The 26,911-nt window shown below is 49.0% G+C and overlaps 1 protein-coding gene and 1 long non-coding RNA gene across 4 annotated transcripts in view; both read left to right on the forward strand.

Moving 5' to 3' along the window:
- Window positions 1-317: 317 nt before the first annotated feature.
- cpz (carboxypeptidase Z) lies at window positions 318-5,991 on the forward strand. Of its 3 annotated transcripts, none has more exons than XM_057036502.1 (13): window positions 321-572; window positions 920-955; window positions 1,306-1,357; window positions 1,446-1,768; window positions 1,844-2,059; window positions 2,586-2,821; window positions 3,723-3,884; window positions 3,956-4,114; window positions 4,186-4,321; window positions 4,401-4,540; window positions 4,664-4,763; window positions 5,038-5,183; window positions 5,302-5,991. In XM_057036502.1, the coding sequence occupies exons 1-13, from the start codon at window positions 479-481 to the stop codon at window positions 5,497-5,499; spliced, it is 1,998 nt and encodes a 665-aa protein (XP_056892482.1). In that variant the 5' UTR covers window positions 321-478; the 3' UTR covers window positions 5,500-5,991. The 3 variants fall into 3 exon arrangements, with proteins under 3 accessions (XP_056892481.1, XP_056892482.1, XP_056892483.1); XM_057036503.1 differs by having other exon boundaries at window positions 2,586-2,782; XM_057036501.1 differs by having other exon boundaries at window positions 318-572; window positions 1,446-2,059; window positions 2,586-2,782.
- Window positions 5,992-6,348: 357 nt separating this feature from the next.
- LOC130527864 (uncharacterized) overlaps window positions 6,349-26,911 on the forward strand; it is a 45,758-nt gene continuing 25,195 nt past the window's right edge. Inside the window, exon 1 of the long non-coding RNA XR_008951141.1 lies at window positions 6,349-6,474. This is a non-coding gene — a long non-coding RNA (uncharacterized LOC130527864). The remainder of the gene's footprint in view (window positions 6,475-26,911) is intronic.

The following is a 26,911-nucleotide window of genomic DNA, read 5'->3' on the forward strand; positions in this document are numbered from 1 at the left end:
CAACAAATGTAGCTTCCGCCTGTTAAATCTCCGTTCTCGCCATTTTGGCCACTGCTGCTCCTATTTGTCTCATCTTCCTCCTCTTCGACCTTTCGGGGTCCCTCTGACCCGCACTGCGGCGTCATCGCACCTACAGAGACGATCTTTGGTGAGCGGATCATTCCTGCTGTTAAATGTGCTGCAGGCACAATCTATGGCCAAAATAAGAGGAAACTTACCTAACGCCCCCCATCCCCCCCCCCTGGCCACGTTTTCTTTGCATACACACACAAACACACACAGGCTCGCACACGTACGCGCAGCTCGGGGCAGTGAAACATGATCGTTCGCTTCTTGACGCAGAGCCGCGCAGGGATGCTCCGCGCAGACAAAGGAAGGAGGTTTCTGTGCAGAAGGTGGTCGTTATCACTCGGGGAAAGTCGCAGCTCGCCGCCACATCGCCCATCACCGATGTCAAGCGGCTCCACTCAACCGCAACATGCGTGCAGGACTTTGGTTCCCGTTTCTGAGCTTGGTGGGAAGTTGTTGGTGCGCGCCGCCGCAGACATGTCACCCCGGAGACGAGTTCTTAGGTAAAAGTCACTTCAATTTCACCAAGAATGATCCAGCGTGCTGTCGTACCCGGAGCCTCCGGTAAAAGCGAGTAAAAGCCGCGTTCTTAATGGCATGAGGCGCGTGTCGCTCGTGTTTTTTGCAACTCCTTAAATCATTTCTTTAAGAAAGAAAGAAAATTAGAATTCTTTCTTCCCTTTCTTTCTTATTTAATTTGTCACCTGCTGTTTTTAAAACCTCTTTATTGCTGCCACAAACAGCCATTTAGCAGCTTTTGCCTTTCTTTCGAAGCAGTCGCCCCCTGGCGGCACATGCGCGAATTGCTTTAAGGCGCCCTGATCGCTGCCTGTCCTGTGGTTTCTTCCAGGGATCTGTAGCAGCAGCAGCGGGTTGGAAGAGAAACGTAGGTGGACTTTTACATTCCCTTTGCATTCTGTTCCATCCGTGATGCTGAATACTTTTAAAAACCAGTGTTTTCATTTATTAAACTTACCTTTCCCAAGTCAAACTGCCACTGCGACAGGTTTCCTTCTCAGAAGGTTAAGAGGTCAAATGGACCACTAGTTGACGCAACTGTAGAATATCCAGATGTGAACGCAGGGAGGGAAACATTCCAGCATCAACATGCCATTCCAGCTGTGATGCAACATTGGATTCTAAAGCCAAAAATAAAGGAAAATATCAGAAAAATTTGTGTGTGAATGCGATGACGACAAGGTTTCGACAACGTTCTCTGCGTCTTCTCTCCCTCAGCTACGTGCACAGAGCTCAACCTGGGCTACTGTAATGACCTGGAATACTCCAGGTAGGATTTACCCCAGATAGTGCAAACCTTATTATTCTGGAGTGGGATATTTTTTATCCACTAATGAAGCTCTATGCGGCCTCTCCAGGACGATCTTCCCCAACATCCTCGGGCATCGCACTCGCGTGGACGCAGAATCGGGCGCCGAGTACCTGCTGCTGAGCGTCATCCACGGCCTGCTCAACGGGGAGTGCTCCCCTGAGATCCGCCTGGTCGGCTGCTCCGTCATCGCCTCGCCCTGCCGCAACGACAAGATGATCAAACCCTGCCGCAGCACGTGCGATGCTCTGAGGAAGGACTGCGCCCACGCCTTCGAGGCCATCGAGATGGCCTGGCCCTACTTCCTGGATTGCGACCGCTTCTTTGCCAGTGAGGAGGAGGGCTGCTTTGACCCCCTGAGAGGACTGAGAGGTAAAAGAAATAAATGGAATCCACCTGTCACGCCACTTCTCTTCGGACTGATCCTCTTCCTGTCTCCGCCTCCAGCCAGACAGGAGCTCGCCCTGGCCAGCATCCATCCGGTAGAACCCAGCACCATCATCCAGTTTATCTACACGTCCAACGCCCAGATGTACAGCTTGCTGAAGAGAACGGCGGCCAAGTGCTCCCACATCTCTCATGTGTACAGCATCGGCCGCAGCACAGAAGGCAGGGATCTGCTGGTCATTGAGTTCACCAACAACCCGGGGCAGCACGAGTTGCGTGAGTAAGAAGACAACTGTGATTCCTGTGAATCGGAATGTTTGGAAACTGTTGTTGCACAGTTACTGAAGCATTTTGGTTGTGTGACTTAGTTCCAGCGTCAACTTCTTTTGATTCTAATTGCTTATTCAGATATAATGACATGCAATACTCGGTATTACCACCAGGTGGCAGTAGATCCGCGCTGTAAACGGTGGGTTATGTTAAAGATGCCGTCTATAAGATGGCATCACGTTAGTTGTAAGATATTTATATGACTGTCCAACTATATCTACATCAGTATGTTACATTCCCCTGGCAACCACTGTCGGCTCGCTGACATCAGTAAAGAAAGAGGGGAGTGCAGGTACTGAAATGTTAATGCCAAATTGTAAACACAAGTCGAGTCCTTATTTATATTGGGATGTTAAAACTGTTAAGGCGAACTGCATGCACGGTGAAAACACACTTTAGAGAGGATGTTCCACTCTGTTCATGTAATGATTCACATGTTGTTGTTGATGCACGATGTCTGTGATGCACGTAGTGGAGCCAGAGATCAAGCTGGTGGGAAACATGCACGGCAACGAAGTGCTGGGCCGCCAGCTGCTCATCTACATGGCCCAGTACCTGTGTTCGGAGTATCTCCTCGGGAATCAGCGAATTCAGACCCTCATCAATACCACACGCATCCATATTCTGGCTTCCATGAATCCAGACGGCTATGAGCTGGCCGCCTCAGAGGTAGAGGATAGCAATGATCCGGAGCTCAGCAACCAGGAAGTAAATATTGTTAACAGAAGCAGAGACAAACCGCCATTATCCGCTCTCCCTCTGCCCGCGCTGTCTGTCCAGGTCTGGAGGTAGAGGCATGGAGGAGTATGAAAAACAGCATGCTAATGCTAAATCTCTAGCTGTGACTCCGGGAAGTCACAAGCAAAAAGATCACATTTGGCGTGAGGACATGTTAGCATTGTGCTAAATGGAGCGCCACAATGTCTCCCCATGCCTCCCACCTTTTACCTTCCACTATATCTGCTACTCAGTCAATAATCTCGTTATTAGCATGTCATATATGTTTGCATGGCAGCCGTTTCAACAACACTGACGCTTTGTTCGTCTCTCTCCAGTCGTGCTACAGCCACAAGCTTGCATGCTAATGCGCCGCGGTCTGTGCACGTTTATGTGATAGAACTGCAACGAGCCATAAGAAACAGGACATTTTGGTGCACTGCCATTGCTGAATTGGCCCTAACGCTCACACGGATGGACCAGATTCCTCCGCCGAATCCGATTATGTCACATGAATATAATCGCTTATATTCTGGCATGTCATGATTTGGGTTCACCAACAGTGGCAGCATCCATTGGGGAACCCTGCATACGTGCATTCTCAAAAATATAAATCCAAAATGCTTTCTGAGGGGTTTGAGGGATGGATTATCACCTGTAAGTAGAGTTGAAATATAAATTACATGGGTTTTTTCACCTTTTTCCTTCTCAGATGACGGATAATTGGTCTTGTCCACATGTTAACAGCAGAATTAAGAAAGTCCAACCCGCTTTCTTGTTCTTACTTTCTCATGTTCTGGATGTCCTGCTCACAGTCGTTGCTCCCACTAATACGTCAGAGTGTCGCTGGAGGTTTTTTTTAATTTGAAGATTCCATTTCTCCACCTCTCAGGGTCACCTGTTGAACGGCTGGACCAACGGTCGGACCAACGCCCAGAGCATTGACCTGAACCGCAACTTCCCAGACCTGACCTCCGTTTTCTACCGGAACCGCCGCAGCAGACACTTCCGCACCGACCACATCCCGATCCCAGACGGCTACTGGTTTGGCAAAGTGCGGGAGGATTTCTAATCCCGTTGATCCCGTTCAGAATCTCGTCTTCAGTACCCCGCTTTGGGCTGCAGGTGGCGCCAGAGACCTACGCAGTGATGAAGTGGATCAGGTCGCTGCCCTTTGTCCAGTCTGCCAGCCTCCACGGGGGGGAGCTGGTGATCTCCTACCCCTTTGACTTCTCCAGGGACTTACACGAGGAAAGGAAGTTCTCCCCCACTCCTGACGAGCAGGTGACTGACGTGTCCAGGGCTGCTGAGGGCTTTTATGGGCTGTCCAGCTTCACGGCCGTTCTCCTCCTCAGGCTTTCCAGCGGCTGGCTCGCACCTACGCCGACAATCACGCCACCATGTCAGACAACGACACCGACAGGTGCGGCGCCTTTTTTCACCGGTCCAGAGGCATCATCAACGGGGCGCTGTGGTACAGCTTCGCCGGAGGTGAGGTGTTGCGTAACAACCAGACGGGCTGGTCTCCCGATGCGCACGAGGGAGTCGTCATCTCCCGTCTCTGTCGCAGGTATGCCGGACTTCAACTACTTACACACGAACTGTCTGGAGATCACCGTGGAGCTGGGCTGCGACAAATTCCCAGCGGAGCAGGAGCTCTACCCAGAGTGGAAGAGGAATAAAGAAGCTCTGCTCTCGTTTATGGAGTCCGTGAGTCTCAGAGAACTTCCACTCACTTTCCGTACCATCGGCCGGCCCGGGTGACGCGCGTGTACGTGACATTAACGTCTCACCGGTGCGGAAACCACGTGGTTCTCTTGTGTGTGGGGACAGGTCCATCGGGGGGTAAAGGGAGTAGTGAAGGACGCTGATGGGAACGGAATAAAAGGAGCCACCGTCACTGTCAGAGGCATTAGGAAAGCTGTCACCACAGGTAAGAGCACTTAACTAGCTGGTTTGGCTGGTCAGCACAGCAACAAAGCGTGTCTAATTTCTCTGTGGCATCAGAAATCGCATCAGCAACATTATTAAAGTCCTCGACTATAAACTAAAGCTGGAGAAAATCCGGAAAGTTCCCCGCTCAGAGCTCGTTTATTTGATGAGACTTCCTGTCACCCTGCGTTTAGATCTCAGACTTTTAGCATAATTTGCTTTAATATCAAAGATGAGATCTTTCTCCTTCTTCCTTCTGATCACCTCGGCTCCAGCTGATGATGGCGACTACTGGCGGCTGCTAAACGCCGGCGTTCACATCCTGACCGCCACGGCTAAGGGTTACTCCAGGGTCAGCAAGAGGGTTTATCTGCCTCCAAACATGAACAGGGCTGGACGCGTCGACTTTGTCCTGACAAAGGTTGGATCTTTACTTTTCATATCCTCTTAGTCGGGCTTTATTTCAGCGTGTTCCTATTCCATGCTAAGCTAGGGCAGCTTTTTAAGAAGGTCATTCTCACCTCCTCACCCTTGTCCAGGTTCCCGTGGAACCCGACATTGACGACCACCTTTTCCCCACCGTGGAGACGTGGGATAGATTTGACCCCTACAACCAGTTTGAGCGTTACAATGATCCAGATGCAGGAGGAGTGGAGCGGGAGGAGAAACCCTGGTGGTGGAACTACTTTGCCCAGTCTGGTATCTCCCCTCCACACTGGCTGCTGCGAACTGTCTAGACACGTTACTGGACAAGGACGTTCCCGGCACGCCACGGGGAGGACAGTCATCTGGAAATGAAGCCAGGAGTTCACAAAGATTCACAGAGATTCACAATGTTCTTGAAGGGTGCGAATAAGCTCTTTTTGCTCCAAGCAAGACCTTTAACTGGGCCCTATAAACAGTTGTGCTTCACATTTAAAGTGTCAGGTTTGAATGAGTTTCAACTACATTTTATTTTATTTTCCCAAGTGGAAGCTCGCTGCACTAAATGCAATTACGCAATGATTGATTTTACATTGCGCACAGTTACTGCAGGAAATGTGTCTATGTGCATTTTGGGTGAAAGTTTCGCGCAGAATTGACGGATCTGACACGCTCCAAAGGCACAAACGCTCCAATTCTCACCATGAAGCACCCTTGTAAACACCTGTAAACAGCAGGTGTAGCTTGTCTGTATATGGCTGCGATTCACAGGCATGAAAAACCATGTAATAAACATGTACGACACATCTCCGTTCTGAATTAAGCTGAACATTACCGGACTTCACCGGACTTGTAATTCAATCGTTTGTTCGCTAGATGGAGACAAAAAACAAAAAATTGCGAGGGTAGTTTGACGTAATTCATTAAGAAGCCAAATGTTAATGTAATTAGTCACAATCTAAAGGGAAATCTATCACTGCTGATTTGTATAACGACAATTCATAGTTTAAGTCTCTCTCTCATAATATGGAGAAACGAGATAAAGATGATAAACAAGTAGTTCTCAGGGGTCAAAAATGCGGAAGAATATTTTCAACATTTCCAACCGTTTTACTACTTTGCGTCCTCAGGTAGGTGTTAGATCCCTACGCCTTTCCTCCAGGTGGGCTCGTTTGTGATTGCTCTTACCTGTGAGTACGTTGTTCATTCAATGAAGACACCGGAAGTTAATTTAGGAATATGAATCTTTACTGCTGGAACACATCAAGACTCCAATAAAGAAGCCAAAGGTAAGGACCCATTTTATTTGCTTACATAATAGCCATAATTCGGTTTAAATTGACAAATTATGTAATCTTAATTAAACAAACAAACAAAACGCTGGAAACAGGACTAGCACCAAACATCTAGAATGCTTTCTTTCAGATTCCTGATCATAGTCGGTCATACTAACGTCCAAAAAAAACACTGTTACCGAGGCGAAACAGTTGATTTTGAGAAAATCTGTGTTTTCTTTATGAGCATTTCAGGTGTTTTGTTGCACTTTATGTGCACATGTTGCATTTGTTTGTTATTGAGGCAGTGGCGCGGTGCTTCCGCTAGGTGTCGCCACCAACCTCACGACGCGCCGAATGGTGCTACAAGAAGCCACTAAAGGGGTAGTTTACAGCAAAACTCAAATCCCATGCATAAATATTGTCCAAGGCTAAACTGTTATGTGCGGTAGCATCCAAATGACAAGTGTCACACTTAAATTGACCCAGCGGACAAAAGATAATGAGTAAACCTTCAATAGTTTGACATCAACCCTCTGAAAGTGATGTTTAACCCTGCTTAATTCAATTTCTGTTCATCGCTTCAGCATCACTTTGGCCTTCCTTTTTACTGAAATATGCTGAAAGCAAATATTTTAAAAAAATATGATGTTTGCATTATTTAACTGCACATTATATCGTTTTGTGTGTATTGTCGATTTTTTTTAAATTTCATTTAGTTTAGTTGAACTGGCATATCGGCTCTCTGCAGCCCACTCGTAGTTCCAGCTGCAGCTACGGGAGTTTGCAGCAACATTTGGAACACATCTGTAAAGTTGCAGTAGTTGTTTTTTATTTCTACCCCTTAATATTGACGACTCGGAGATGCTCGGGTATGTTTGACTGGGCTTTAAATGTCAGGTATTAGTGTAAATGTGCTGGTAAAACGTCCCCATTTTAGCCTCCTGGCTGTTACAGAGGTTACCAGGGGTGGAACTGCTTAGCAAATCAATCAGCGCTGCCCGATCATGTGATCGCATCACAACTCATTGTTTACATTTAGTGGAAAATCAGTCAAAACAATCAATGACATTAAGGTTGACCTCCACACTCAGATGCTGCTGTTGCCGTAGTTTTTGAGCTGTCGCTCGCCTCCAGATGTTATTCCACCCGTTTCTCCTGGTGCAGCTTTTGCTGCTGTTGCACGCCATGTTGGTAGTTGCAGGGCGCCGCGGGTCACGTGCAACATCGGTGAAAGCAGCAGTGGAAAGAAAAGCGACGTGTGATTGACATTCAGAATGGGATGTATTGTGGAATGTTGTGTAACGTTATAGTGGATCTTCTGTATCCCGCCTGTCTGTCAGCCAGCCCGTGCACGGATCTGTAATATTGTGCATCTATTTTGTGCCACTCTGAACGTAGATTTGAGAGCCCCCCCCCCCCCCAGATTACACCTTGGCCCCCACCATATCCCCTTTGTTCGAGTCTCAATAGTTCAAACCGAACATCCACTTTTATTTTGGCTCCCCACCCACATGAGCAGAATGGACTTTTTCTGCGCACATGAAAGGAATATTTCCCCCCAAATATTGTTCACAGATCTGCCAGCGTCCGTTAACTCCGCCCAGCCGTTAAAGAGGAGCGGACCAACATTCCTCAGGCCGCAATCAACAAGCGGATCAGCTCTGAGAGACGTGTTGCCCTGCCGGGGCAAACGGTGGCCACACTACCTGGATAGTGGCAGAAAGACGCACATTTTAGAGTGGCCGCTTATTTTTTATTTAATATAGCCTTTATTTAACGGTTTAGTTACTTCAGCTCAAAGATCTCTTTGATAAGGGAAGCAGCACAACAGTTCCGTTAAAAACAATAACGACACGATTCAATTTGGCAAAAAGTTCATGCGATTATAACATCAAGAGGTAGAAGCCACCATTCCACCATGTTCATGTTTCCCTGTTGAAAGAATAGACAAATTGGAAGGATTGTTGTTGTAAACACCGCGTTACCTTTAGAACACAATGGTGGGACCTGGACCTGGACCCTGGACCCTGGACCTGGACCTGGACCTGGACCTGGACCTGGACCTGGACCGTGGACCCGAGCGCTCCATGACAGTGAGGTTCAGAGGCCTTCATATCCAACACTCCTCCATCGCTTCCGCCAGTTTCTGTTTTGGACAAAAAGAAAAGACTTGTTTGTAAAATGCACCTTTTATTTTCCTTTTTTAAACATTTATGAAACACTTTTGAAACATCAGTCTGGGGCTGAATCACCGTGGCGTCGACTCGGCGTCTTGGACGATCGGGCCTCGCTCCCAGATTTAGGCCCTTTGGTGCAGACAGGAAAGATCAGTTTAATAGTGGGAGCAGAACCAGGAGTGTTGCGTCTTTTCTCGAGTGTAATTTGAAGCTTGTAACTCAAATCATGATGGCGCTGATCAACACCTCTTCATCGGGACTTTTATTGGTGTTCTAAAAACAAAAAGATTTACGAGACGTGTGACGGCCCCCCTTTGGTAAATGGCTACTTTGAGCCGGCGTATCGTCTCTCGAGGTCCCAGATGTCTCCGCTGAGACCCCGTGTCTCCCCATGTCCCGGCTCAGACGTCCTCCATCGTGACTCCTGTAACGCCGCGTACACACTGTGAAACGTCAAAGGCCGTTCTCCCCTCGGCTCCCCTCCCTCTCTCCCCTCTTTGTTCCTTTCTGTCAGCCTCTTTCATCCTTGCAGTTATCTAACTGCGGAGCCCCAGGAGTGGAGTCCTGCTCAATGTGGCAGAGATGATTTGTTTGCTTTGCAATTATTTTCCATCAGTGGAGACAAATGGATTCATACCGCATACAAAACCCCTCACAGACCGGACCGGAGCGAGGACGGCAGTGGAACCCTCTCCTATATAAGAAGTACAGAGACCGGGGGGTGTACAGTGGAAGGCATCTTAGCTAGGCTATCTCAGAACAAAGGTTAGCCTCGTGGTGGTGCTGCCAGGAACCTTTAGAGGAACTTTCTGGCTGCACTTTGCACCGTGATGCTTCAAACACACATCCTGTTGAATTCCATATGTTCAATGAAAAGATTGAATGGTGCCAGAACAGAAACCTCAGCCCAGATCATCAGCTCAGGGCTCGGTGCTGACCTGTCAGGCCGATCCGACTGCCACCACGATGATGTAGCGTGGTGCCGTGTCTGGTCTCCCCCTGCCTGACTGCTCCACACCTGCAGAGACTGGGCATGTTCCTGATGAGACTAGGGAAGGATCTCCGGCACATGTTCTCCCAGAGCTGGGTCAGGGCATCAGTCCGATCCTGGACTGTCTAAGTGGCAGCAGTGGACGCACCAACACGGGATGTCCCAGAGGGGCTGATTGGATTCGGTTCTGCTGCATCAATGGGCCGATCGACGTCATCGACGCCTCCAGGAGCTGCTGACACACTCCAGCCCCAGAGGCTGGCCATCGTCATGCATGTTCCTCCTTTACCTGGCCGACCATCAGCAGGACGCTGGCTCCGAGGAACCAGTGACCAGGGTACCGCTGCCAAGCATGTGAGATGAAGATGATGGTGATGATGATGATGATGATGATGATGATGCAGACAGCAGAACATTCCCAGGGGGTCTCCTGGCTCTTCAACCTCTGGCACAGTCAGTGTGAACCTGCTCTAATCTGTGAACAACATCGTTGCTTCCTTCAGTAACAGGGTCATATTTAGTAAATCTGACTGACCGGCTGCTGTGTTGGATCCATTTATTTGTGTATTTGTTGTGTAGTTCACCAACTGTGACTCACAATCGGTGTCGAACCTCACTTTTCTCCCTGTTTTCCATCTCATAGGCGAGTGAAGCTGTGGTTTAGGCCCAGAATGAGGGTGGAAGGCAGCTTGTGATGAATGAAACCGGATCGCAGCCTTTTCTTTCTTTATTAAACTTTCAGAGGACCAACAGTGAAAGAGATTAACCTTTTCCTCCCAGCTCACGTCTCCCCGAGTTTCCTTTCTCTCGCCCCGTCTTCCTTTCCTCTTTATGACCCTGTCTCCCCTTTTTTTCAATGTCTCTGTTGACGGTGCCCTGTCCCGTCTCCCCCCGCCTCCCCTCGTTTCCCCTTTCCCTCCCCTTTCCTCTCTTTATAAGAAGGGCAGGTTCAGGGGTCACCAATTACACGGAGAGGGCTGAGAAAGTTGTATGGGTTCTGCCCTCGGGGCTGCCATCTTGTATTATCATCAGGGAGGCTGCAGGTCCACAGCAGCCACCGGTGCTGGCAGCGCCACAGCCTCAGTCCCAGCACCGGGCTGCATGGCCTCAGCCAGGTTCAAATCCCCCTCATGCCTCACTGCCTATCTGGCTCCAAATAATCCCCCCTTCACTTATTAAGCGGCTGGGTTTGACTAGCGTGCATGTCTAGACTTCCTCGTCCTGAACCACATGTGATTTACTTCCATTTTTACTGTCTATTCAAACCTGCAGATCCACCAGATCGTCTTAAAACACGTCAACTATTCAGCGTTATAATAAGGATCAGAGATGAAGCGCAGGGGTTTATTCCTCGTTTAGATTCATGTTAAATCCTCCCAGAGGGGACAGAGGTGTCGCCTGATGCTTGCTCAATGGCAGCAACAGCAGGAGTGAAAACGTCTAGAAAAGCAAAGATAAATCAAGCGCTTATTTTATTTATGTTCCTTTTATTAAGTAAAATAAGAAAATGAGATGTTGAGATGTTTCAGTTTTCATCAAAGTTATAAACGCAATCGAAAACCTAAAGACTGAAAGTCAACGTGGATGTTTAACACTTGTTCTTCATCACGTCGCTCCTCAGTAGCCCGACGAGCTGGCAGAGCTAAATGTGTGTGTTGCACCAACCACACGGATCATCGGGATCATCGGGATCATCGGGATCATTGGGATGGGCTTTATTTGCCTGGCAATAAAGGCTCTTGGAACTGGCTTTTCTGTGTCCAAGGACGTGATGTCGCAGTACGTTCCAGATATGTTAAACCCTGTTTAGAGGGGGATTGTGAGGCAGGTGACTCCATTTTACTTGATTCACTTTATTTGTTGTCATTACATATCAATAATAATCATTTTTAATTTCCTCCCAACTGGAGCTTTAACCCACAGGGCTCGGTGGGGGGCCGTGATGATTCCGGGGGTGTTGCCAGTCTTTACAGGACACACACACACACAACACACACACACACACACGTCGTTGACAGAACCTGGGAGGATCTGCTGCCCCGGTTCGTGTCACAGCTAGTTTTTAATAAACTTTCGAGTTGTGGCCAAGCTCTTTCTCTCAGGTTAAGCGAGCGGCCCGGCCCGGCCCGGCCCAGCCCGGCCCGGCCCGGCCCAGGGAGGCTGCGGTCAACAGAAGCTGTGCAGCCATTTGGACTTGAAACGGCTTCTGAATAGAGACTCCAGAGTCCGATTCAGTGTGTTCAACCGAACTCGCGGTAATTGCAAAAACAGCACTTGGTGCGCTCATAATGGGTGCGTGTCATCTCCAATCCCCCGCCGGCCCGTCCCGTCCCGGCCCGTCCCGGCCCGGCCCTCCGTGCCACCGAGGCAACAATTACAGGACTCAGACTCAGGTCTGCAACTGGACGCGCACACTAAGAGCAGGACAGAAGTGGCTCTGTGTGTGCGTGCACGCAGGGCCGTGTGCACGTGCGAGGGAGTGCGTGGGCGGCAGGTTAAGGGGGGCATGAGTAACCGAATTAGGTGTATGTGAGCTTTGGTCTGTGTTTATGTGAGCGAGAAGACGACAGAGGGCAAAGGCAGTAATGGGGCTGAGGCTTTGAGCTTTGGAGGGAGCTTTATGCTATTTCGGGATGTGAACATGTCACAGGAAGGAAATCTGGGACCATGGTCGGCATTATTGATCATTCTTATCATTTATTTCCAATTTTTTTGCCTTTTTCCCGCAACAACTGGGGTCAGAGACCCTCCTGCTTGGATGAGGTGACGCCTTCTTCAGGAGAATTGAACCTCTCTCCTCGAGGTTCTGAAAAATGGCTGATTTAGGTGCAGCATCCTTCTGTGAAGCTCTTTTCCCGGTCTGTTCTAACTCAGCGGGGGGGCTCCAGGCTGGCCCTTATCAACCCCCTCACCTGTGGTTGAGGCTCCAGAGTTGCACCTGTCCCCAAAGGGACGACTGATCGTGTCTCTCTGAACACACCTGACCCATTTCTCGGGTTCTTTCGGTGAGCAGCCACGGCAACGAGAGCAGCTCTTGGTGGGACTGGAGCTTCAACTGTAAATGGGTGGATGAGGTCAGTTCAGGTCACAGCTCATCTCAAACCCTCAGTGGTGGAAATGTGTCCTCCTCTCCTCGTAGCCGCGCCTCCACCAACACGACCTTTTTACTGACCTTTAGAGTCGGTTCCCGTGACCCCCCCCTCCACCAGGTCAGGTCCATCTCGAGTGTTTCCAGTGCTGCCTGCTGCTCTGAAGCCCTTCACCTATTTATCTTTTCCATATTCTTCCATATGCCGTATTTTGATTCGAGTTCTTACCTTCAGCTGTCCAGGTTGTCATCTGAATGGCCTCTATGATGTGACCCGTCACCACGTCCGTCGCCACAGCAACCAAAAAAAGGGGCTCAGAGAGAACCTCCAGGTTCTCCTCCTCTGCCAAGCCTCCTCATCCAGTCCTGGGAGGGCGGGGAGAAGCGGAGGGTTCACGGTTCGAGTCCCAGTGTGGACAAAACATGGAAGGTGGTCTGGAAGTAGGGGAAGGTGCCAGAACACCTTCAGAGCGCTGCTGAGGTACCCTTGAGCAAGGTACCAAACCCACACATAATGGGCCGGGGCAGCTTTTCCTTCAACTTTTCCCACATTCCCATTTCTTCTCCTCATCCTTTGCTCTGAAAACTGAATTTTGTGGGGTTGAACGTGTGATCGGGCCTTTGTGTTCACAGCAGACCTCCATCACATCACTTCCTTTACCCAACACGCTCGCGGCCGCCCATCCGCGACGCCCACAATGGCCATCACGAGGATTTGCTTAAACATCGGCTGATCTTCCTGTCACGCCGCTATTGTTTTATTTGATTTTCGCCTCGGGAGCGTGACGAACTGGTGTCACGGCGGACAATGGCGCCGAGCCGCGGTCTGACCCCGACACTAATTTGCCGTCTTAAGCTCTTTTAGCAGGTGGCGGTTTCACCAGCGCCGTTTGTTTACCCTTCCTTCTGCTCGCTCTCTTTAATGTGAGCATAATTCCCCTTCCTGTGTGGAGAACGGCCAAGGGTGGTTCCTAAAGAACACGTTAGACTCGTTTGCTTTCATCAGGGTCGCCTTTTTCTGTTTCTCCCTTTGAAAGCTGTTCCTCATACTTGAGCCGAGTCTGCTTTTGATTTGGCAGCGGCGTTGTTGCCATACGTTGCCCCCACAACAACCAGTGTCTGGTTGCCGGGGGGGTTAGAGTTCAGACGAGGGAAGCCATGAGGAGCAACAAAGCGTGTGAAATTGGACACAGCTATGCACCATTTGTGTATGATTACATCAGTTTCCTAGGGCCACTTCTGTCAGCACCTTCGCAGAGACGCGTCGCTTATGAGACGTTTTAATCTTTAATAGGAGAGGAAGCTCCAAAAAACATCACTACCTCACGTTCACCCGCCGTCCTCATCATCATCAGCGCCATCGTTGTCGCCTTTATTTGGGGGATTTGGGGGAAATTTGGGACATTTTGGTCTTTGCGGCTTCGTTCTTTCACATTTATTTTGAGGACTTTTGGACTTTCTCCTGCTGGTTCTGGTGATCGTGGCCTTTTCCTGCTGCGTTTGTTTCACGGGTTTTTGTCGCCTGTGGCTGCAGCGTCGGCCGTTTGCCCCCGGACTCAGGATACCCCCCCAGGATACCCCCCCAGGACCCCCCTCCGGTCTGCGCTACTGAAGGGAACAAATGGATTTTGTTCTGGACGTATTTCGTCTGAGAACGGGAAGATGAGCCGAGCGGAGTTTTATTAGATAACGGGATTATTCCGTTTCAGACCCACGCGCACGTCTGGGTCTCACGCGCACGTGTGCGTCTCCCTCCCGGGCGGGTCGGCGGACGACTCGCCCGAGGCCTGCGCTGATGGATCGGACCCGCCAGGCGACGGATGCTGAACTGGGGTGATGAAGTCAAACGCTGGAGTTGAAACGTCGCTGGAAATAAACGTCGGGATGCGACGGAAACACGTTCTATTTGTGTCGTCAGGATGTGTAACAAAGCGTGCACGTGTGTGTAGCTCATGAGTCTCCCGTGCGCGTCGTCCCTGAAATAGCCTTTGGACAGTTTGGGTCTTATTTTTGGTTTTTATGCCCCCCCCCCATCCTCGGTTCTTTTATATTTATGGTGAAAGGGGAAGTAAAGTGCAACTCAATTAGGTGCTCGTTACCCTCAGGTCTTTGATGTTCCTTCTCGCCGCGCTCTCCTCCTTCAATGCTGCCGTGGCCTCTGTGCCAAGGAGTTCAGACCCGTTTGGTTGGTTCCGCGTCTCATCTGGATGATTTGAAGCCGCTGGTGTCGATTGGACCAGAACTGATTCCTGCTCCCACTGATGGCGTCAACATCCTTTTTTTTTATCTAAATACAAGATGTGTCTTGTATTTTATTAGCTACACAAGGTGCATTTCAGGGTCTGTTCCCTTCTCTCTCTCTCACACACACACACACACACACACACACACACACACACACACACCACCTTTTTGTCTTCTTCCAGTGACTATGAGGATTATTAAAATTGCCGTTCTGATAGTTTTAGACCCCAGTTGAAGCAGTAAATAAAGCTGGGACAGGATGTCGCCGGGAACGTTGCTAAGTTAGCGCTGGTTAACCGAATCCTCAAAGGAATCTTCAGTTTTCCTCATTTCCTTGGATCCCTCCCTTTGCTGCGTGCACCTTAACCTTAGAACGGCAGGAAAACGGACCGGCGCCGGTTTCTCTACAGCGTTGCCCCTCGTGCGTCCTGGAGGAGGGGAAAGCATTAGAACACTCAGAGGACGAGGAAAAGCCCCGGAGGCAAATGGCAGAAAGCATCAGTCCCATTAGACGCAGCTACTTTAGCTGTCATGCACGAGCATGCGAGGATGCTGTGAGCATCACTGAGCACTGACAGGAAGCTGCTTCTGCTGTTTGGACCGGCGCTTCAGTCCCATCTGATCCGCACGGATCAGCACAACGACGCCTTTGTCGTGGCTAACCAGCTAAACGCACGGGTTGATCTATCAGAGAGGGTCACGGCGTCACGTGACCTCGGAGGATAGAAGTCATCCGACGAGTCAAAGCAAGTGGCGTCAGCTCCCCAGAGACATTCGATTTGTCGGAGCTGATTAGAGCCGGGGAGGCGTAAGCAGACGCTCTGGCGTAACACGTGGTGGCGTCGAGTCGAGCCGCTGGCCGCGCTCCATTTGCCGGGCGGCGTGTTAGAGCAGTGAGACCGAGGCTCAGAACTGTGCGGGATGGAGCTGCTGACGGTTGATTTGTCCCACACAAGTCTCTCTTCTCTCCCATTTAATGACATTTTCTATTTGATTTCACAGCCAAAGCTTATTGTCTCATAATTGATGTTTGCTTGTGCAGGCATGCGTGCGTCCCTAACTATCCTCCCCTCAACTCTCCGTGGACACGACCGGCTAAGGACGAGGGACGGACGTTAGCATCCAGCCGCCGCCGCTAACATTAAAAGTGCGTACGTGCGTATGCAGAGTTCACAGCTCATCGCGCCGTACGTTCGCGTGACGTGATGTGACATCGTGTCGCGCTGCTCAGCAAGTGCTCCTGGGGTTCTAATTGATATTAAAGCCACCAACCACTCGATGCACAGGCGAGTGGAGCGGGAAAAACTGAGGAATCCTGAATCGGTGAATCCTGAATCAGGGCAACATGGGGGGTATCTATCTATCTATCTATCTATCTATTGTGGCTAATCTTCTGTGTGCCCAATTTTTTTCTTTGTGATTCTAAGAGTAGGTTAAATGTTTGGCTCATGGTACAGGTGAGGGTTTAATCATGAGGTCAGACAGCAAGAGGAATAGTTGCTCCCCCCTTTCTAGTTTTCTTCCTTGCAGTTTTCAAACGAGTTCATACCCAAATCCTCTGCATATGACCCTTGTTAATCTTGTAATAGGTCAAAGTGATCCTCTGTTAGCTTAGTGCATTGAGCTAATTACATGATGATACATCTCTCACACTGAGTTAAGTCATTTGGTTTTGAAATACAGAGGCGCACTGGGGAAATTAGCATAGCTTTAGCTTTGGCTACCACAGCTTAGCCTGGCAAAGCTATTAAAAAGGACACCTTTCAGCTGACAACAAAGCTAATATTAGCTTAGCATTAGCGTTATCAAACAGTGGGCTTAATCAGGCTGCAGCGCTGTCAGAACGTATAAACCATGCTTCCAAGGGTTCCTTTGGAGTTATAATCCAGGGTCTCCGCAGGCGATGACCTCATGGGCTGGACTGGTGCCTGTGGGAGGATTGTGGAAAACTGTGTGTCTAGCAGGCCGCTGACCGAGATTTGTGCGGTGAAAGTTCTTTATGGTCGATTGTTTTCTCCAGGCATCGGAACACTCACAGTGATCAAATTAAACCTTGCAAGCTAAATTTCACCTCTCCCGCTAACGGAGTTTAGATTTTCCAGCTCTTCCACGAGGCTCTGAACGATTCGGCTCCAGGATACGAGTGCGATGATATTTTCCCATCCGCGCCACACTGCGTTAACAGCTTACTCTGCTTTTCCTTATGGCTGTGTGATAATTGAAAAGGTTAACCTGTCAGCTTTGTGCTGGCTTTCCTGTATAAATACAGACTAAATGAGTAGTTAAGGATAACGGCGACTGGCGTGACGGCACATGCCATTTGAATACGTTATGAACTAAAGGGCACGAAGCCCGTGTGAGTGTGTCACCATAAGGGACATGACAGAAGAACACAAATTTATGAAAGAACCCCTGAAATCATTATTTGTTCTAATAATAATAATAATAATAATAATAATAATAATAATAATAATATAATAATAATAATAATAATACAGAGCTTTAGCTACAGCAGAGGAGGCTGAAGATAACTGAAAACCTTGGAAAATGGAAGACCATCACACACACACACACACACACACACACACACACACACACTCTCACTCAGGAGGCAGATTGCTCTGCTGTCAGTGTCGGCTAATGTCAATAGCTCCAGCCAGCCATGGGCATCATGGGCCAGAAAGACCCAGGACTCACCGGCTCCACTGAGCTGCACAGCCGAGGCTGCATGTCAGCATGAAGCGGGCGGCTCCGGGAGCTGATTTACCTCAGGAGTTCCACCGAAGGCTCCATTTACAGCTTTTAAGCAGGTGTACTAAAAGGGTGACTCCAGCAGTGAAAGCGACGAGGGGTCAGCGGGGGCCGTGGTGACATTTAACACCGGGTTAACATCACAGAAGTGGTTTCATTTCTGGCTTTATTTTCCTTTGTTTGCCTGTCTACGCCACCATTGCACTGCCATCAATCATCGTTATGAAATGATATTAGCATAACAGCAGTGTTTGATTGGCACTTACTGTTAGCATGCTGTTGACTTTAGATGCTAAACCTAGCCTAAAATAACGGTTCAACAGTATAACAATAGGCTTGAAAACACATTACTGGAGGTTTATAGCTGAATAAATGTTGCCGTTCCAGTTTGAATGCTTTAAAACCTGTAAAGTGTGCGACTTGATGGAGTGTGTGTGCGTGTGTGTGTGTGTGTGTGTGTGTGTGTGTATCCTCCCTCCATGAGAACCAGCCCTCCGGCCTTCCAGCTGAGTTCACAGATCCAAAGTCGAGTTAATCTGGTTTTACCTTTAGCCCCAAAAACAACACGGGAGTAATCCAGAAACCGCTGTAATCAACCATGAAACCATTGATGGCTACATGCTAGCGCGGGTCAGGGAGCCAAACAGAACCCCCCCCCCCCCCCCCCCCCCCCCCCCCCCAGAGAACATCAGGATATTGAACTAATGTCCCGAAGACGAGGTGGCTGCAGACTTCTGGGATTTCAGACTCGTTGGGCTCAACAGGTTTCAGAATCTTTATGATCTCGTGTAAGAGAGACAGTTAATCTGTGACTCAACATACTGGGAACGATTATATAAGGAAGCCGGGGCCACTGGGAGACAGAGAGGGTGTTCAGGATGGGGGGGGGCTACAAACAGATGAATAAATGAGTTAAGTGGGGAGAAGGGAATTTGTGCTTTCATCCCCCTCCCTGCCCCCACACCCTCTCTCCTCCTGTCAGACAAGTGTGCAGTGTAAGTGCCCCCCCCCCCAGCTTCTGCTCCACTGGCTCCGTGCACATCTCCCAATAGAAACTGCGCCGTGGCATTAAATATGTAAAATTAGCATTTTAAGTAGAACACATTTCTGTGTCACACCCCTCTTCTCCCCCAACGCCCCCGCCCCCCCCCGCCTGCCGCCCAGCCTTGAGCGCAAAAGGCACACAAACCCATGCATGCATATGATATGCATTTGGCCGTTGCCGTGGCAACCACCGGCCCGGGGGGGAGGGGAGGGAGACGGAGACGGGAGGGAAAAGGTGTAGTCGTGGAAAGTGTATCGTCTCTTTTTATTTTTTATTCAGCGAGTTTGTGGAGAGAGACGCTCGCGCTAGCGCGCCCTTAATGTGGCGGGTTGAACACCAGGGCAGGTGAGCGCGTGCTCACGCACGTGCACTACGCACACACACACATGGAGGACCTGAACGGTATTGACCTCCGTATCAGCGGAGGTTTCAGCATTTACGACGCGCTTTTTATCTCCAACCTAGCAGAAGCGGTGAGAACAATTAGCACCCACCGCGTTAGCACGTAAAGGAACGTACATCAGTGCCGCCCCTCCCCTTCCTGTGGCGAGCCGCAGTCAAGCTGCAGGTCAAAGGTCAAAGGTGAAGAGATGCTCGGGCGGTCGCGTTACGCTGTCGCTCCGTCACGTGTCGCAGAAAGTTGTCGTTAACGACGGTGGGCGTGAAGTCATTTCATGCTCCCGGATGCGTTGCCTCCACAACAGCAGCGATGCACAGCTGCACGCGTGCACGGCGGCCATGTGTTTCTACTTTGCGCCCGTGCACACGCACGTGCGACGGCCTCCCGCCCGGCTCTCCGCTCCTCTGTACGAGAACCAGCCGCACAGACGAAGATCATTACTGCCTCATTCATTAGAGTCATCATTTAACTTCAGATCAGCCCTCTGTCGGACCTCCGCTGGCTCACGTGCACGCGCACGCGCACGCGCCGACACGCACAAACCTTCCCGGGCCCTTTGTCTTGTTCTTTCTACTTTGGTGGAGTTCCAGTTTTGAATAAAACCAACTAATTACGGCGCCGACCAACCCAAATCTCCAAATAAACCCTGGCAGGCCCCTCTGTCTTAAGCACCCGCATAATCAATCATAACCGGGGCCGCGGATTCATCAGCTTGAATCCATTTCGCTGTAGTTAGAGATCAAAAGGTTGCGAGTTGACTATAGGAAGTCCAGGTACTAACCCAGACTAATTAATCTAAGGTGGGAGAGGTTTGGCCCCCCGAGGAGACGGGGACATGGTCTTTCTCCATCCCGATGACTCGGGGCTCTTTGGTCTGGATGGATCCTGCGCGGTTTAAAATCCCATTGATCATATTAATTGCAGTTGATTGTGTCCTGTGCAAGGAAGCTTGTGAAAGTACACATAAAACAATAGTTTGTTACATCATGCATCAATTATACGGCGTGCACGTGTGAGTGTGTGTGTGTGTGTGTGTGTGTGTGTGTGTGTGTGTGTGTGTGTGTGTGTGTGTGTGTGCTTACATGGATTTGCACATTGAAGTCTCGTTTAATTGTGTAGCAATTGAGTGATTTATATATTTATAGATATTGTATATTAGAATTTCAGTGCTAATGTAGCTTTAGCATTGAAGGTAGAGAGAAAAACTTTATTTATCACTCTGAATACGCGCACTCATACACACACTCATCCTTGGACTTCTACCTTTGTGGGGACTTTTATAGACACAACTAACCACTGAAGCCGAACCCGGAATTCTAACCTCAACCTGAAAACCTCGTCTTAACCCTCAAACAGTGCTTTGAAATACTGAGGACAAAATGTCCAAAAAATGTCTCAATATATAGCAAGTACAATCACACACACACACACACACACACACACACACACTGCAATTATGAATAATGGCGTCTGCCAAAATCTTTGCTAGTCTGGAATCTTCTGGTTCTCCTCAGCGCTCCAGGGCCAGTCACCTCTGCCGTGTCGGCCTGAAGCGTGTTCGTGTTCACACACACACAAACACAGACACACACACAGACACACACACACTGTGCACATTTAGAGGAGAGGGCGGCGTTCAGGAAGTGGCAGCACTTTGAAGACAGCATTTCATGTTTCTGAGTGTGGAGCACTTATTGGAGGTCAGGCCGCGGGTCCATAAGGCCTCTCATATTCATTACGGAGGGCAGGGGGGGCAACAATCCCCTCCAGTTACCCTGACCCCTGCACCAGGATATTTTTCTGTTGGTTTTTGATTGTTAACTCTAGAAGGACTTCAAACGAGACCCGAGATTCGTCCTGAGCTTCTCTGGCGCTCGCGATGAGGCTGATCCAGGTTCCGGAGGAGCATCGGAACGCCACGCTGTCTATGATGGTTACCCAAACAAAGAGGGCGAGGGCGACTCCGGCCCCCCGCCAGGGTGCGTTTCCTCACTGTATTTGGCATAATTGGAAAAAGTCTTCCAGGCTGCTCAGATATTCCCCGACTGTGTCGGCTCGGAAAATACCGCGTGTCCGAGGCTTTTTAATCCGTTGCATGTGGAGGGATATGCCAAAACACGCAACACTCCATCACACACTGACAGAACCTTAAAAAAGCACGCACACACACACACACCACACACACACACACACACACACTGCAATTATGAATAATGGCGTCTGCCAAAATCTTTGCTAGTCTGGAATCTTCTGGTTCTCCTCAGCGCTCCAGGGCCAGTCACCTCTGCCGTGTCGGCCTGAAGCGTGTTCGTGTTCACACACACACAAACACAGACACACACACAGACACACACACACTGTGCACATTTAGAGGAGAGGGCGGCGTTCAGGAAGTGGCAGCACTTTGAAGACAGCATTTCATGTTTCTGAGTGTGGAGCACTTATTGGAGGTCAGGCCGCGGGTCCATAAGGCCTCTCATATTCATTACGGAGGGCAGGGGGGGCAACAATCCCCTCCAGTTACCCTGACCCCTGCACCAGGATATTTTTCTGTTGGTTTTTGATTGTTAACTCTAGAAGGACTTCAAACGAGACCCGAGATTCGTCCTGAGCTTCTCTGGCGCTCGCGATGAGGCTGATCCAGGTTCCGGAGGAGCATCGGAACGCCACGCTGTCTATGATGGTTACCCAAACAAAGAGGGCGAGGGCGACTCCGGCCCCCCGCCAGGGTGCGTTTCCTCACTGTATTTGGCATAATTGGAAAAAGTCTTCCAGGCTGCTCAGATATTCCCCGACTGTGTCGGCTCGGAAAATACCGCGTGTCCGAGGCTTTTTAATCCGTTGCATGTGGAGGGATATGCCAAAACACGCAACACTCCATCACACACTGACAGAACCTTAAAAAAGCACGCACACACACACACACACACACACACACACACGTCCCGATCCCCTTCAGGGACGATACTCTACACCACGGGCCCAGGAACGTATCCTTATTGATGCGGTATCGCCGAGCCCTTGTCAAGCACGCTATCTGGAGTGTGTGTGTGAGTGTTAAGCAGACACGTCAGTTTAGACTAAAGTGATCGGCGCGCTCCGACCCAGCTCCGGCCCCGCGGGGGTATCGAAGTGTCCCGCTGTCCCGTTGTGGGAAAGCAGGAGTGTTGGATGGGGTATCCCATAGCGCCTGCCTGGCTCCTGGGCAGCAGACGGCTAAATCAGTCACAGATTGGATGATGAGGAGAAAGTTCTGAATACGTCTTTCTTGGATTGCACGAGCAGCTGCGAATGTGCCGAGGCCGTTCCTGACGGCTCCAGATTCCAGGGAATGGACCCCAACACCCGACTTGAAACCCTGGGAACGCCTTCGCCCCTTTTCGGCGTTCCAAGCTAGCTCCTAATTTTGTTGCGTCTGTCTCCGACCTATTTTTCATCCGTCCGTCTCTCCGCCTCCCCTCAGGTCACGGACTCGTTTTCAAAGTGTTGGACCTCATGTGAAATGTGTTGCAATCAGCGGAGCGGCGTGCACGGAGACCCATGATACGTGCGCAGAAAACTGGCCCGCTGGTGTTGGGACGGTCCCTCGCAGCAGTTTCAATCAGAACCAATCGGTCCGACGCCACCTGGAGTGGCCGTCAAACATAGAATTTAGAAGAAATTAACGTAGAATTTCTATATTGTTGCAGATATTTTTCTGCCCTGATTTTAACTATTTTGTTTTGAGTAGATGAAAAATCGGAATACTGTTTTAAAAGAGGGAAACCGGTAGTTAATGATGTTATCGTAATCAATCCTCATTCATCAATTAATCTACATTTCATTTATATATTTGTAATATTATGTTATAAATAAGGGCAGATTAATGGTTTTGATTAATCATAATTAGCACCTATTTATTTGTTGGATTGGATTTGTTGTGTTTTCCTGTAACATAAATATGCCGTCCACATATCAAAAGAATAATTCTGAATTAATTGAAAAAAACCCTGATATTTATCGCTCTGCAGTTCTTTTTCTGACCCACTTGGCGTCCGGGTCGGTCAGAGTTGGATGTGTCCAGACCCGACACCAGCTCAGGTCCGGTGCTGCCGACGGACCCGTGAACGTCGGTATTCCCACGGATGAAAGGAAAACTTCCTCCTGCTGCGGTGGAGGCGGTCCACTGTTCCGTCTCGGGTTATTTGGGCTGAAACTTCCCAATAAAAGGGCCAACATGGCGCTTCCGGAACCGCTCTCGCCAGAATCGCTGCTCAAAACTGTAAATCGAATGAATCAAATAATTCCTCTGGATTCTGACAACCTGACAATATTACACAAAGTTTTCTGCGAACCCAAACCTGCAAATGTAAAGAGTTACAATTATTAAAACGCGGGGGGATTTTGTGGGAAAATTGTGTAAAAAGGTGAGTGTAAGGAGTGAGAGAAGGGAGCCATTGTTGGGGGATTATTCCTCCGTTCCAACTGTCAGCAGCGTCTGAGTTGTTCCGTCATTATTGAGATTATAGCAATATACTTATGCAGCGTGTGTGAATGTGGCTTTTGAAGACATGCGCGGCCTTGTTTGCACGTGTGTGTGTGTGTGTGTGCGTGCACTGTTCCCCTCCGGGGGGGTTTTGAGTATCCGTCCTGATCAGCAGGAGCTGATAAGATGAGTGTAGTTGTTGTCTTTCATCGCCCCGGATGAAACATTCCTCTCTAATAGTTCGGATCAGCCTCACGGGCTGTTAGCGCAGCTTAGACGGAGACACTTGGAGCAATGTTGCATCTTGGTCGACTCCCCAGATCATTCCTGGTTTGTTTGTGCTCATCTGGATTAAGGTGACACGTGCAACTGAAAAGGGATCATTTATATAATATGTGTGTGTGTGTGTGTGTGTGTGTGTGTGTGTGTGTGTGTTGTAGGGCAGAGAAGGTTTCTTCTTTAAATCTGAAAATATTCCTGCTTATTAGCACATTGAAATATTGATTACAGTTGATGACGTGCACTTATTGTCTCGGTCTACAAAAATATATAGAATATTAGGCCAAACTTTACATTTCAGCACATTCGGACTCGTCTATTTAAAATTCCCAGTAATATAAATCCTCTGAATTTTCCCTCTCTTTGTTGTTCCGGGGAGCCCTTGTGGACGCGGTCATCTTGGCCCGTGGCTGCTCGTCTGCCACAGCCAAACTCCCGGCATTGTTAACAACATTTAATCAAAGCTCAATCACAAGAGTTGCTCCTGCTCCTGGTCGGAGGTAAAAATCTGTCTGTCGGAGGGAGTCCTGCCTTTGTCCGCTGACAGATGACCAAAGAGGGGGCTCTGTATGTTCTGATCTGTATCTCCCGCTCCTGTCAAATCAGGCTACACATGAAAGACGGGAGAACCCCCCCCCCAGTCCTCCATAGATTAAATGATCCCCAAAAAAGACAAGAACTTTTTTAAAGTCTTTTCCAAAGCGGCCGTTTCATCGGTCCTCATGGAAACGGATGCCATTTTTGCCAAGCGTTCCTATCCCCCCCCATTTTATTTTCGGCTAATCCATTTCAGCGCAAACAATAGATGCTCGGGGCTTCAGCGGAGATAGTGTTTCCCATATGGGAACGGTCAGAATTCCAGCTCGGGTTCCCGCTCCATATGCTCCCCCCTGCAAGTATCAATCAGTGCATCTGAGTGACCTGAAAGAGCCATATTGATTACCAATACGGATTCATAAATCAACACACGGACACTTTTCTCTCTCACCGTTATCACACACACACACACACACGCAGACGCACGCGGGAGGACTGGGAGATGCAGATGAAGTCACCGTAACCCGAAACATTTAGAAGACCAAATGTGAGGCGCCGAACGTGCTACGTACATTTACACCTTTATTCTGCCTTCACAATGTGCCCCCCCCACCCTCCCCGTAATGGGACACATGTTCCTCTGCTGCTTCGCCAGGGGGCATACACGAAAACTCAGCGGCAATAAGAGCATTTTTCGACTCCAAATGTATTTCATTCCCTTATTTATTTATCTCTGCGTCACCATTGCAATATTAATTGACTCAACATGTTTAAAAGCCTCTCAGATCTAAAACTGTGCCAAGCCTCAATGAGTTCACCGCTGCTCTTCCTCCCATTTATCTTCTTCCCGGGCCGTCGTGCTGCTGCGCTCCTGATGTTTGCTCGAGCCCTCCCGGTCCGGCCTGTAGCTGAACGCCGCCCTCGACAACAACAAGCACAACAAGCCGCGTCCAATAAAAGGACCCCATGTAATATTTATGGATATTACTCTTATCTGTGAATTCTCGTGTTCAGCCACTCAATTTAGTGTGAAGATTGCGAGAGGGGGAGCGCGGAGTGCTCGGGGTATTTTTAGGGTGGAAAAGTTGTTCCATGTGCTCACTGCAAACCAGTGACGCTGCCACTGATTCGTTTAGTTTCAGGTAAAAGCTACGTTTTAAAAAGGACTCTACAAGAAAAAACATTTAAATTATACATCAAAAATGTGGATTGTCAAAAAAAGCTGTGCAGTGCTAAAGAGTATCGTTAAAATGCTAAACGGCGGCTAAAACTGGTCTCTTCCCAGCTCCTTTGGTTCCTGATGAACAGCCAAGCTGCAGATTTGGATCAGCTGAAAAATGTTCCATTCCAAATATTCCATTACAGTATCAATAAAGACAAACCAATAAAAAGCTCGTTGTCGTTTTATATCATCATTTGCCAAATCCAGAAATCCTTCCAAAGCCAAGAGTAAAGCAGTTTTTGCCCCCTAAATGATTCTATCTTGAATGTAAACTTCCTTTTGCTTTCCTACCTTTTGCTAAATCTCCTACTGTCGACGTCCACATGGTGCAACGATCTGATTCTCTGTAGTTCGTGGGAACTTTCCTACAGTCGGTCGCTGGAAGGAGACGGTTGTGTCGAACGCAGCCTTGTAATTGCAAACATTTACTTGCTGAATCATCGTAAGAAAAATAACGACAGCATGTGACGTCGGGTTGAAACAGTTTAGGCCAATTTTCCCCAGAATATTCCCCCCTGCATTATAATTCAGCTCACTTTAATGGGCAATTTCACACATTTTTCGAGTTTTCGGGCATTTTTATCCTCTCTCAGCTGTTTTGGAGTTATTTTCTCCCCAAACCACAACTTCAACACGTTACTGAAACACCTGAGAAACACGTAGACGACGCAGGCGTCTCACAAAATTTTCCTTCCATAGTCAGTATAATGGCGTCCTCCTAGGGGTTGGCGATTGTTTCCAACGGGAACGTCGGTAACGGTGACAAATATGGAAGTGTGAACGCGCCAACGCCACAGGGACCCCTGGTAGCATTTACCGCCTTAACTAAAACAGGCGGCTCTTCATTGTTATCGTAAACACGTCTGTGTTGGCGTGTGCCTGCATGAACCGAGTCGCGTGATGAAGCCTTTAGCAACGAGCAGTGGATTGGAGAAAGAAATAGAGCCTCAACCAAACGTCCTGCTCTTCATTTCCCACCTCAGCAACCACATTCTGGAGTTCTCATCAGGGTCAGAAACAGCTGGTCCCTCAGTTTTGATTTGTTGTAATCAGTATTTAATTCATTTATAAGAGGAAGCGTATTTAGACGTAAACAATGCAAATACTTAATAATTCAGATCATTTTCAAGCTGTTTGATTTGTTAAAAATGCCAGTTGGCTTGAATGTCGGATGTTTAATGACAATTAAACCGTCCGTTCCTTCCTCCTTCACCTATTGGAGCATCTGGCCTCATCGTGGGGGTCCACAG

The sequence above is a fragment of the Takifugu flavidus genome, chromosome 6 (genome assembly GCF_003711565.1).
Source record: "Takifugu flavidus isolate HTHZ2018 chromosome 6, ASM371156v2, whole genome shotgun sequence".
Taxonomy (NCBI): Eukaryota; Metazoa; Chordata; class Actinopteri; order Tetraodontiformes; family Tetraodontidae; genus Takifugu; species Takifugu flavidus.